General features: G+C 44.3%; 1 protein-coding gene across 4 annotated transcripts; it reads left to right on the top strand.

Moving 5' to 3' along the window:
• Positions 1-1240: 1240 nt before the first annotated feature.
• srrm2 (serine/arginine repetitive matrix 2) lies at positions 1241-11620 on the top strand. 4 transcript variants are annotated; one of them, XM_065964561.1, is made up of 14 exons: positions 1241-1463; positions 2797-3048; positions 3412-3507; positions 3603-3788; positions 3940-4023; positions 4116-4181; positions 4263-4298; positions 4453-4566; positions 5278-5413; positions 5543-7719; positions 8376-9071; positions 9199-9282; positions 10002-10112; positions 11104-11620. In XM_065964561.1, the coding sequence occupies exons 2-14, from the start codon at positions 2801-2803 to the stop codon at positions 11156-11158; spliced, it is 4089 nt and encodes a 1362-aa protein (XP_065820633.1). In that variant the 5' UTR covers positions 1241-1463; positions 2797-2800; the 3' UTR covers positions 11159-11620. The 4 variants fall into 4 exon arrangements, with proteins under 4 accessions (XP_065820633.1, XP_065820632.1, XP_065820631.1 ...); XM_065964560.1 differs by having other exon boundaries at positions 4113-4181; positions 5546-7719; XM_065964559.1 differs by having other exon boundaries at positions 4113-4181.
• Positions 11621-12055: the final 435 nt, after the last annotated feature.

The following is a 12055-nucleotide window of genomic DNA, read 5'->3' as shown; positions in this document are numbered from 1 at the left end:
TAAGCGTGTCTTTGTTCTCTGGTATGTGAGGGAGCTTATGGAGGAGGAAGAGGCCTTTGAAGACAAAGAGGAGCTGGCTGCTCTGGAGAAGGATTAGGAGTTTTTCATTGACTCCAACTGATAAACTTTTAGTGAATTAATGAAAATATTTGGTGTAAATAAAGTACATTTTAGAGTCATATTTGGTTGACTTAAATTGTACTAAATAATTTGAGACAACTGTGAATCAGTGTCTTTAGACTGATCTTCAGACTTTTATTCTGAAGGGAGATCATGACACAAGTTAAGATCAAATTTAAACTGTGGTCTTAGTAGGGTTTACTCTGGGTTTTACTAGGAATAATTACTACTTCTGTTCAACATGCTGGACTTAGTCATGTTGACGTTTGGATTTAGAAGATAATTTGACTAATTTACACCATTTACTGAATAATAAAACTACCCCCCAAGTTCTAAAACCTCTACACTCTGAGATGTTGGAGAAAAGCACGGACCATTCTCAGGGACCACAGCCAGAAACTGTTCACTCTGCTACCGTCAGGCAGACGGTATCGGAGCATCAGGACAAGAACCACCAGGCTCAAGAACAGCTTCTTTCCCGAGCGCCACAAGACTCTTAAACTCCACAAGCCCCTTGAACTCCTAAACCCTAAGATCCTCACACACACACACACACACACACACACACACAATATTTTTGCACACACAACATACTACTGCACACTGTATGCCACTGCACTACACAGATACTGTCTGAGACACTTTACTTTATTGTTATATATATATATATACTGTACATATATTCTAGTTTTATCTAAACTTTTGGTTCTTAATTGCACTGTACGTTGTTACTCTTTTTACTCTTATCTTCTATACTATTTTTTATTTTTGCTTTGTTAAGAGAACTTGGAACACAAACATTTCATTGCCAGCTATGACTGCTTTGTCTGTTATGTTGTGCACTTGACTAATAAAGATAACTTGAACTTGAACTAAAACTCTCTCTAAACAGATATTACAGGTAGAAAATAATTAAAACCCTACGAAGAAGAGAAGAAAATCCACATAAGTCAGTGACATATTTGACCTATTATTATGAGCAATTTTAGAGCATGGCATACTTCAATTTTTCCATACAAAAATGTGAAAAAAAATCCGAGTTCACTAGTTTACAACAGGCCTGCCCCAGCACTTGAACGCAACACAACCCCTGACGTACTGTGCGTCTGACGTCACGGATTTCATCTCGTTCCTCCTTCGTTTCGTTTGGACACCAGACAAGTTAGCACAAAGCTAACAAGCAGGCGAAGAGCTAACTAGCCGTGTTTCTTTTCTTTTTTTCTCACATTTATACAAACTAAAGTATTATAAGGTCTGTTTGGGGCGTCTTATTTAATAGGATACGTGTTTTTCGGCGACCCAACTTGCGACGTCGTTTCTCTTCACGCCCGGAGGAGACGCAGGTACGTAACAAATCCGTTAGCATGCTAGTTAGCTTAGCTCAACGTTGGGCCTTTAGAAATGTATAAATTTAAATATTTAACACGGTTCTTAAGTGACCACATGTTACAGCAGTGAGTTTAAAGTCGTGTCGTATTCATCCGATGAGTCCTCATGTAGTATTTGATGGTTTGTTTTGGTAATCCATCAGAAATGTGCTAACTTACATTTAGCCGGAGCTACAGGCCCGTTCTGGCGCACGTGTTAATCCACATATAAAAAAGGTTTAAACTGAAAATAATCTCATGAAATTAACCAGAATATAATTATAATAAAGCATGATTAAAGTAACAGATTCACGTGTTCTTCCAGCAACTACAAGACGTTTTAAAAACACTAAACTGTCATAACAAAGTATCTGATTTAAAGCTGCTGTTTCTGTTTCTGTGATTATGAGAAACATTTCTGCAAAAGTTCTTCTGTTAAAGATCTTTGTGTTGTTCAGGACTCCAAAATCAGCCAGTGTGGAAGTCCTGATTCACTTGTGGTTTATTTATGTCAGCCATCTTAGAGCACAAAGTCCCTCAGTGCAATAAAAAAGATGGAAATGGATAAACTGCAGATTGATTTCTTAAATAAAGATTAGACAGATGGAGGGCTGGAGCAGCGACTTTAAGAGTGCAGGTGTTCTAGTGCTAGTATATCACCACCACCACCACCAAGGTTTGCCATGAAGTAAGAAACAAACACCTCAATAGACTTTTATTTAGTTATGAGTTTATTAGTCAGGGATAATTCATGCAGGTGTTACAGTGCAGCCAATGCAAAGGCTGTGGGACTTCTCACCATGGCTTATTAGAAGTGTGTGTCTCTGGTTAGGCTTTAAGGAAATGACACACACGATACAGGGACTCTGTAAAATGGTCTTAAACACTGACAATTACAGCAGACATCAACAAGCAGCGACATAGATGTTAAAAAACGAACAATGAAGAAGACAGAAAGCAGATTGATCCCAAAGAATTAAGAATAATAACTGGAATAACAACACAAGAACAAAACAAGGAAAGATGAGTCAAATATGCTAAGCTATATCAAACCTGGAAGCTTTATAAAACATGTAAGCGATATGAAATATGTTCCTTTTTTTTCTAATATCGTCATCTTTCTAAGCTTTCTGTAAAAGATGACGTCATCTTGTAACAATTGGAAGAAGTTGTAGAAAAGTACAGGAACAAAGGGGCTTGTTGCTAACAGCCATGAGGCACCTGCTCTTTATGGAGCAACACTTAATGTTATGTTTTATTTCTTGCGTTTGTCTTCCACTAATGCCTCTTTTTATCCGACTTTTTGCAGAGCCATGTACAATGGTATTGGCCTGACCACTCCGCGGGGCAGCGGCACTAATGGATATGTGCAGCGTAACCTGTCGAGCCTGCGGGTCAAGCGGCCGCGGGATGAACGCGGCGGCGAGCGGGACGAGAAGGACCGGGAACGGCTGGAGAGTCAGCTCAACAGGCAGCCCAATGCGGACATCCTGGAGCACCAACGCAAGAGGCAGCTGGAGGTCAAGTGTGCAGAGCTGCAGGACATGATGGAGGAGCAGGGGTAACTATTTGATGGTTTTAACTTGATAGCCATGTTTCAAAAATGAGGACACATATCCACAACAAGAACTGGAACCTGAAGTTTTGATCAAAGTTTTTTCTGGGATTAATGACTCGTCAAAACAGTTGTTAATACATCATCAAATTAATTAAATAGTGTTAACCTTTAGTAAGCACTGACAGCTGCTTTTTAGGCAGATGAACTGAATGTTATGGAGTATTTTAGACCCTGTACAAGTTCTGGAAGCTGCTTAGCATACTGTAAAATGAAGACAGTATCTTTATAAAGGGGACAAGAACAGAAGTAAAATAGTTTCTTTTAATCTTTCTGGTGTTAAATACTCTTCTCTGTTTGTATTGTCAGCTATTCGGCAGAGGAAATCGAGGAGAAGGTGAACAGTTTCCGAATGATGCTGCAGGAAAAAGAGGAGCCGACTCCTGTGGCCAATGAGAGACCAACGTAAGTGCTGATGATCCTCACATTTAACTCTAACCTCCTCCTCAAACGTCAGCATCTCATTGGTCACACGTCGCTGTCTGTTTGTTTTCTCTTAGGGCGACAGAGACTCACGCTCTGGCTGCGGCAAACCAGCAGAAGAATGACCGTCTTCGTGCCGCTTTTGGAATCTCAAATGACTACGTGGACGGATCGTCTTTCCACGCCGACCGGAAGGAGAAAGAGAAGGAGAAGAGAGAGCAGGAGCGCCTGGAGAAGGAGAGGCTGCAGCAACAGAAATATACGTGAGTAGGAAAAGCACAGGACACAACCAGAATGCTGCTGTGTGTATAAAATGAAAACCTCTTTTTAATTTCAGTCCGGTAATCTGTATGGCTAAAAATACCAGTGCAGAAATAATGTGGGAAACACATTCTGTTGCTTCTACACTCACAGGTTGGTGGAAGATTCAGACGATTCAGATTCTCCTCCCAAGAAGCGCAGTCGGAAGAAGAAGAAGAAAAACAAAAACAGAGACAGGTGAGGAAGCTTGTTCGGTGAAAGTGGAAAAAGTTTCCCGGCCAAAAAAAAAGTAAAGTTCTGACCTTATTTTTTGTTTTCTTGTTCAGCAGCTCAGAGAGTCCCTCCTCGTCTCCTCGGCGAGAGAAGAAGAAATCCAAAAAGAAGAAAAAGAAACGGTACCACACTACTGGATTCTTTTGTTTCACTTGATTATTTTTAATGGACTTTGATTAATGACTGAAAATGTTGTGTTTCAGTGAGGTGTCTGAAGAAGGGGAGGAAGAAGAAGAGAGGTAGGCCTTCTATTTCTTAACACTTAACAAAAGTTAAAATGTTCCTTTAAATGGAGATTAGTAGAAATACTTTTTTAAACATTTGTAACCCGTGGAGTAGAAAGTTAAGTCACTGGCGTCACTTCTTTATTTCTCTCCCTCCTAACCCGCTCAGTTCTTCAGATGAGAAACAAAAAGTGTCAAAGAAGAAAAAGAAGAGAGAAAGTTCAAGTCCTCCGAAAGCAAAGGCAGGGAGACCGATAAGTGTCTCCTCCAGCTCAGCCCACAGGTATGACACGATGCTGTGATGAAGTCAAACACACAATTATAGACTAATATTTACATTGAAAATCTGACGGATGCTTATCATAACCTGACAACATATAGAGGTCTGTGAATGTCCGTCCCTAATCCAGTCAGAAAACAACAACATTTGATATAAGATAATCTATTATTAATACCCAGAAGGTAAATTTAGACGTTGCAACAACACACAGAGGAAAAACAGCAAGTAGACGTTTTTGACAAATTCTGTCAGTTTGTAAATATGAAATTGGGACAGAAGACATAAACTCTTCTATTTTTTTCAAGTTCAACCTTTGACCACGACTTGAACTGGGACAGACAAAGTGACTGCATCAATGTCAAAAGTCTCAAGACACTGTTGATGCAAACTGTAGTCTCTAGAAGGAATATTTCCCTCAGTGTACTGACAGAGCAGGTTGAGTTCTCCTTCTCTGAGCAGCAGCAGCCTTGACCTTGCAGTACTGAATATCTTTTGGTTTAAATAAATACATCCTTTATCTGAGTTATATCCATAACAGAATCCACACTTTTGTTTTCCATGTTGGCAAAGAAATGAACTCCCTTTGGACCTTTTTGGATGTCACATAGGACAAACTAGTTTGTTCAAACTTAATAAAAACAGGAAGATAAATCGGTTTACCACTCATTTTCCAGATAGGTGTGTTTCAGTGTTTGCAATATTTTCTTTTAACAGCCCGTCTCCAGCTCCTCTGAGATCACGTCAACCAGAACAAACGGCAAGAAAAGCTGATGAAGGAAGAAAAGGGAGATCACCGGACAGGAGGAGACAGGGTTACGAGGAGCACAGCCCCCATCATGGAGGCGAAGGGGTGAGGCTTTGAAACATTCAAAATAAAATGTTCCTTAAGGTCACAGCATCCCACATAAAATACAAGGTAGAGATAATTTAATCTATTTTTGTTTTCAAATAACAAATAAATCTTTCTTGTCACATCTAGAAGAGGCCTAATCTGGAGAAGGAAAAAGAGCGACCAAGGGAGTCAGAGAAGAACTCCACCAAGAGGAGACATGACTCCTCTTCCCCCTCTCCACCACCACAGACAGAGAAGGGCAGAGAGAAGGGAAAAGGGCCGAGATCTAGAAGCAAACAGAAGGAGACCGAGAAGGGGAGGCGCTCTAGGAGTAGAGAGATGGAGAAAAGAAGGCGCTCCAGGAGCATAGAGAACGAAAGAGAGAGGGGAAGCAGAGAGATGGAGAAAGGTTCAAGGAGCCGAGAAGACGAGAGACAGAGAGGCAGGCGCTCGAGGAGTGTCGAGATGGAGAAAGGAAAGCGTTCTGGGAGCAAAGAAAATGAGAGAGGGAGAGGAGGGCGGTCCAGGAGCAGAGACGTGGAAAAGGTGAGGCGGTCCAGGAGCAGAGATGTAGAGAAGGGGAGGCGGTCCAGGAGCAGAGATGTAGAGAAGGGGAGGCGGTCCAGGAGCAGAGATGTAGAGAAGGGGCGGCGGTCCAGGAGCAGAGATGTAGAGAAGGGGAGGCGGTCCAGGAGCAGAGATGTCCAAAAGGGGAGGCGCTCAAGAAGCACAGAAAGGAAGGATAAAGCAAAGGAGACAGCTCCTCAGAGGACCAGACATGACTCCTCCTCCTCGTCCTCCTCCTCATCCTCTTCACCCTCTCCTCCTCCTCCTCCACCTAAACAGGATATCAGGAAGGAAAGGACTAAGGAAAAAGACAATAATAAGCAGGACAGAAAGACGAGGCACGACTCCTCATCCCCTTCTCCTCCACCCGAGAAAGAAAGGGCGAGGAATGAGAGGAGTGGTGAGAGGGAGCGCAGGACTGATAGAGATGTGCACCCCAGGGTGCAAAACGAACGGGACAACAGGAGGGACACTGGAAGGAGACAGGAGAGAGAGGGGTCTCCCTTGCAGCAGAAAAATGACAGGAGAAGGGACGGACACCCATCTCGAGATTCTCGGTCGCCCCCTTCGCGCTCTCCTGTCGCCAATGGGCGTCAAAGAGAAAGGGAGGACGAGAAGAGGAGGGAGGACGAGAAGAGGAGGGAGGTTGAGAAGAGGAGGGAGGACGAGAAGAGGAGGGAGGTTGAGAAGAGGAGGGAGGACGAGAGGGACAGGAATCTGAACAAGCAGAGGGAAAGAGAGATTGGTCAAGAGGGCAGCAGAAAGAGAGACGAGGCTCCCCGGCCGGCTGCAGAAAGCAGACGAGATGGAGCCAGAGCTTCAGAGAAAAGCAGAAGTGAAAGAGTGGAGACAAACACGAGTAAAGAGAAGACCAGAAGCCCCTCCAGGAAGGAGAAACAGGAGGTGAAACCGGCTGAGAAAAAAAGGGAGAGCAGCAGTAGTGGTAGCAGTAGCAGCAGTAGCAGCAGCGGTAGTGACAGCGATAGCTCCTCGTCCTCCTCTTCGTCATCTTCTTCCTCTTCCTCCTCTTCCTCTGAAGACAAGGGGAAAGCGAAGAAGGCTGGCTCGGCAGGCAGGGAAAAAAGCAGCCCTGCTAATAACGCCCCTTCCACCATAGGCGCCGCGGTTCAAAGGTATTTAGCCAACGGCAGTAAGGAAAGCCCCCCCGCTGCGTCTGACAGCAGCAGACGAGCTCAGAAGGAGAGGGACGAAGGACGAGACAAACGGGAAAGAGACTCCCACAAAGCTCCTGCCGTGAGTAACTCCTCCAACAAAGGTCAAGAGCGATACAGTCCCACGCAGGTCGACAGCCCCAGCCCGCCTCCGTCCCCTACCAAGCGAGCAGACGCCAGCAGAAGCAGCAACAGACACTCCCCCTCTGAGGCTGAAGCGGTGAAAGCGAGGGCGGAGGTGAAAGACAGGGAGAGGGGGCGAGACCGGGATGCACCCAGAAGGCCAGCAAGGTCCAGCCCCTCCACCAGGAGGTCACGCTCTCCACCCCAGAAAACCGCCGCCACCACATCCCCGCCACGTCGCACTCCGCCGAGGCAGTATCAGGAACCACCCTCCAGATCCAGGAGAGCTTCTCCACCGCCGTCCTGGGCAGACCGCGATAGAGAGAGGCAGCGGGACAGAGACAGAGACAGGGACAGAGAACGGGAGAGGTTCACCAGGAGGAGCAGGTCGAGGTCCAGAAGTCCGAGAACGCACATCAGGCCCAGGTCCAGAAGCCCGAGAAGGAGAAGCCCACTCTACAGGTGAGATGACACCCTGCTGTAAATTTGCTGGATCGATGCTGTCTGGCTTTTCTTGAATGTTTCTTTGGGTATTCTTTTTTTTTTTTTTTTTTTTTTTTTTTTTTTATACATATGCCAATTTTTTTTATTTTATTTGGACTAAACGAGTCGACAAAAAAAGCTGTAACCGGCTGTAATTGCTGCACCTTTATCCTTGGCATAATAAGAGGAGAGCAAGCCTTTTACCTGGAATGATTGGCCTTTTATGAGTCAGCAGTTAAAAAATAAAAAAAGGGCTGCGTTATTCATTAAGTTTATTTTTGTGAGCGAGAAGAATTAAATTTCTATCACGTGCCTGAAGCTGCTTCCTTCTCTTTCAGCAGTTTAATAAACAACTCGCCGCTGTTGATTCTTCCACCATTTCTGCTTTATCCTTTTTATGTCATGTTCAGCCTCCCACCCTCCCTGTTCACTAGAGGAAGCTCCTGTTGTGAGGTGTATATGCCAACAGGTCAGGAAAATTTCAAGTGGGGAAGCCTATCCTGAAGTTTTCAGGAGTGCACGTGTGAAAAAGGCTAAAGATGTCACATTGACCGCATCGTTTTCAGTGATTCCAAAAAGGATCACATTTTCTTGGCCTTATTTGGAATTAACTGTTTCATATTTCCCTCTCCCAGGTCTCGTCCTTCTCCACCGCGCCGGAGGAGGAGCAGTCGCTCTTTGTCCAGAGAGAGAGCAAGAGAAAGGGAACAAGAGAGAATCAGGCAGAGGGAGGTAGAAAAAGAGAGACAAAGGGAAAAGGAGCGTCTGCCCCCAAAAGAGATCCCCCCGCCTCGCAGGTCCTCCTCATCCTCCTCCTCATCCAGCTCCTCCTCTTCCTCCTCGTCCTCTCCCTCTCCGCAGCGCGAGAGGAAAGACACAAAAGCGCCAACAGAGGGAGACAGAAGGGATGAAAAAGAGGACAAGCCGAGAGAGGACAGAGAACAGAAAAGCCGTTCCTCTTCTTCACAGCGTCTTTCCAGGGAGTTACCCCGCGCTCCGTCGACAACATCCGCTGGAAGAAGCTCCCAGTCGGACTCCAGGCGCCCGGATGTGACCTCCAGGAGGTCTCCAGCCAGCAGCCAACCAGAGAGCAAACAGTCGTCTCGTGGTCCAAGCAGGAAGGAGGAGTCACCTGTGCCCGCACCTCAACAGTCAGACCAAACAGTCAGGAGTAGTGAGAGTGCTGTGAACGGGAAGCAGGCCGCCGCAAACAAAAAACCCAACGCGAGCAGCAGCTCCGGCTCCAGCTCCTCGTCCTCATCCTCCTCTTCTTCGTCCTCTTCGTCCTCCTCCTCAGACAGCTCGGACTCTGAAGCGGAGCAAGAAAAAGGGTGAGCATGGGCGGGGGCCAAAATCACAACATTAAACGCAGAAACATCCAGGCCTGCAGCAGAATCTTTAATGATCAAGTTAAAAAAGAAAGTTCTTCTGACTCTCGTTGTGTTTTATTTTTAACAGTAAAGACGCCAAAGCTCAAAGCTCTTCTTCATCATCGTCTTCATCAGAGGAGGAAAAGGAAACTAAGGAAACTAAAAAAATCAGGTAAGAAGAGAACTGCTCATAAGGTTTAAAATCACAGCTTCTTAGAATCAGAATCTGGGTTTATTGCCAAGTACATTTACACTACAAGGAATTTGACTTGGTGTATTGGTGCTGAACAATTAACTAATTAATTCTGTCCTGGTTAATTACGAGCTGCCGTACATTAAATTCAGTGTCACTTACAAAAAAGCAGATCTGGAACTGGGAAAGGATCTTTCTTTCAAAGGCCACATCTTTGATTTTTTTCTTATCTCATCAAGTTTATTTTACTTCATTCTCCGTCTTATTTTATACCTTTTTTTTTTTTTTTTATACAAACTTCTCATCACCATAGCAACGTAACACCAACCGCCTACTCCCCTGGTTTCTTACTCTACCCTGCAGCTTGCCTTTCTCATCTTTTACTTTACCTAACCCACTTCACTTTGTCTCTTCTGTTGCTTAAAAAAAATCATCCAATAAGGAGCATGAGATGGCCTCCATTAAAGAGAAGTCGTTTAACTATCAGTTTAGGGGGAGGATTGATTATGATAGTTTGTCTGCAGGAACTTGTGTGATCGTCAGAGCAAATCACGGTTTGCACTGATCAATTACAGGCTTATATTTTAAAACCTTGGCGAGCTGCCCAAGTGAAGTGTTGATGTGAGAAACGCTGATTAGCCGATCAAGCATACTTCACCAAGCTAGCTATGATTGACTGTTGCGTGTTTTCCTCACAGCCCTGACCGGCCGGGAAGAGTGCCAGCCGATTCACTGAGAGATTCTCGCTCACTCAGTTATTCACCTCCGAGGCACATGAGAGCAGCGGCGCCGTCCTCCCCGAGCCGCAGGTGAGGAAAAGAGAGTGAGGCAGCAGCTTTAAACTAGAAAGTAACCTCTGCAAACGGTGATGTCAGAGTGAGGTTAAACTTTGATATGATGCTAAAAGGCTGCATTGAGCGTTATCATGAGATGCTGAAGCTTCCTAATGATCCTAACCACGAGTCAAATCTTTGATGTGATCCAAGAATTGTGATATGTGCTCTCTTGCACCCCTAGCTTACTTAGTTGGTCACTAGGCATTGCTGAAAGAAGGGGTCGAGTGGAAGTTAAATTTGCCCCTGGCCCTCTAAGGTCTCTGGCCTCATCATCATCACTGGCCCAGGAACGGTCTCTTGACAGGCAGAATATAAAACGATCTCATGCTCAAGTAATTTGTTTAAAAACGTTTTCTCATTCATGGACTTCTTCCTCCTTCTCCTCCTCGGTCTGCTGGTTTCACTGTTTTCATTCTCTGTCACTCTTCCTCCACTCTTCCAGGGATTTTCTTTTTCTTTAAATTTAGATTTTTTTCAGCAGGAACTTGTGGTTTTAAAAACGTTTTACCACACTAGTTCATGAGAGAATAAACCTGCACTACAATCAATAACAGTGGTACAATCCGAGTGCACTCACAGGAGTCACATCAGTGAAGCTGTCGACCGCAACTGCCTTTTAACTATGACGTGTGTGGGCGCTTAAACGTGTCATTAAAAAACAATGACATTTGGAATTATGTGATTTTTAAAGCAGTATTTGAACTGGCTCGGTTGGGCCAGTGGAGCGTCCAATCAGCTGGCCTGGAGTCTTTCAATCGTGCGTCTGGGTCAGATAGCTGAGAGACATTCTTCATTTTGAGCCCCGACCAATCATAGCTTGCCATCCATATTAACCTGCAGGATGTCACTGGGAAAGAGGCTCATAAGAAAGTCATCAAAGCATGAAGTTGTGTATTTTCTGGCTGTGTTGTGAATATTTGCAATAATGAATCAAAACAATGTTTATTTCTCTGCTTTTCGGTAGGACTGAGAGCAGACAGTCACCGAGCAGAACGTCCAGCGGCAGACGAAGAAAATGAGAAGTCGGCTTGACGCGCTTTACTTTTCTCCTCTTTGAGTTGTTTCTCTGTTCGTGGCCGGAGGGGTTTTGAACCGGACGTCACCACGGACATGACGGGCGGCGAGCGGTCAGTCGAGATGAAACAACTGTGAATGATAGTTTCCTGGTTCTCAGCCAGTTACCAACAACGCGTTTGTTTTAAGCAGTGATGACCCTGAAGGCTGGCCTGTACATTTCTTTTTATAAGGTGAATAAGAAATGTGCACAATCACACAATCACACACACACACACACACCACACACACACACAGTAAAGTAAAATGTATCTAAGAATTCTTCTCTTTGCTTGTACTCTTCGTTGCAGTCTACCTGTAGATATGAGCTGTCTGTATTTTGGTTATTACCATGTAACGGAAACTGAAATGTGGTTAATTTCTTTGTTGAAATGGTAAATAATAATAAAACACGTTGTACATTTTAACTGTGTGAGTGTTTGTCTGTTTTGTTACTGTGGAAAAATGAATCAAATATTTATTTTAAGGCTGCTGCTGCACTAACGGAGCTCTGCAAAGAAAATGATATCCTTTTAATTCCAGGGAAAACTGCAGAGATGAGACTTGAGCTGCTTAAACTAATTATCAATGAGGTGAAATCAATAAGTCTGAGTTCGTTCCTCTTCTCATTTTTGATATTCAGGATGGATTTAAATGTGCGGGTTTCAATCCATCCCAAAAAGCAGATTATTATTACACCGTTCAGCACTGAAGAACGACTTGTGCATGACCTGATATATACATACACATATTACTCAATGGTTAACTAACCGGATATTCAATTTTGCTGTGTTTGCAATATCACAACTTCAGTGGCGCCATCGGTCTCAGTTGTGTCATTCTTGCGGTTTCATTTACCACAA

This window comes from Labrus bergylta, chromosome 16 (genome assembly GCF_963930695.1).
Source record: "Labrus bergylta chromosome 16, fLabBer1.1, whole genome shotgun sequence".
Taxonomy (NCBI): Eukaryota; Metazoa; Chordata; class Actinopteri; order Labriformes; family Labridae; genus Labrus; species Labrus bergylta.
This window is presented reverse-complemented; position numbering and strand designations above follow the sequence as displayed.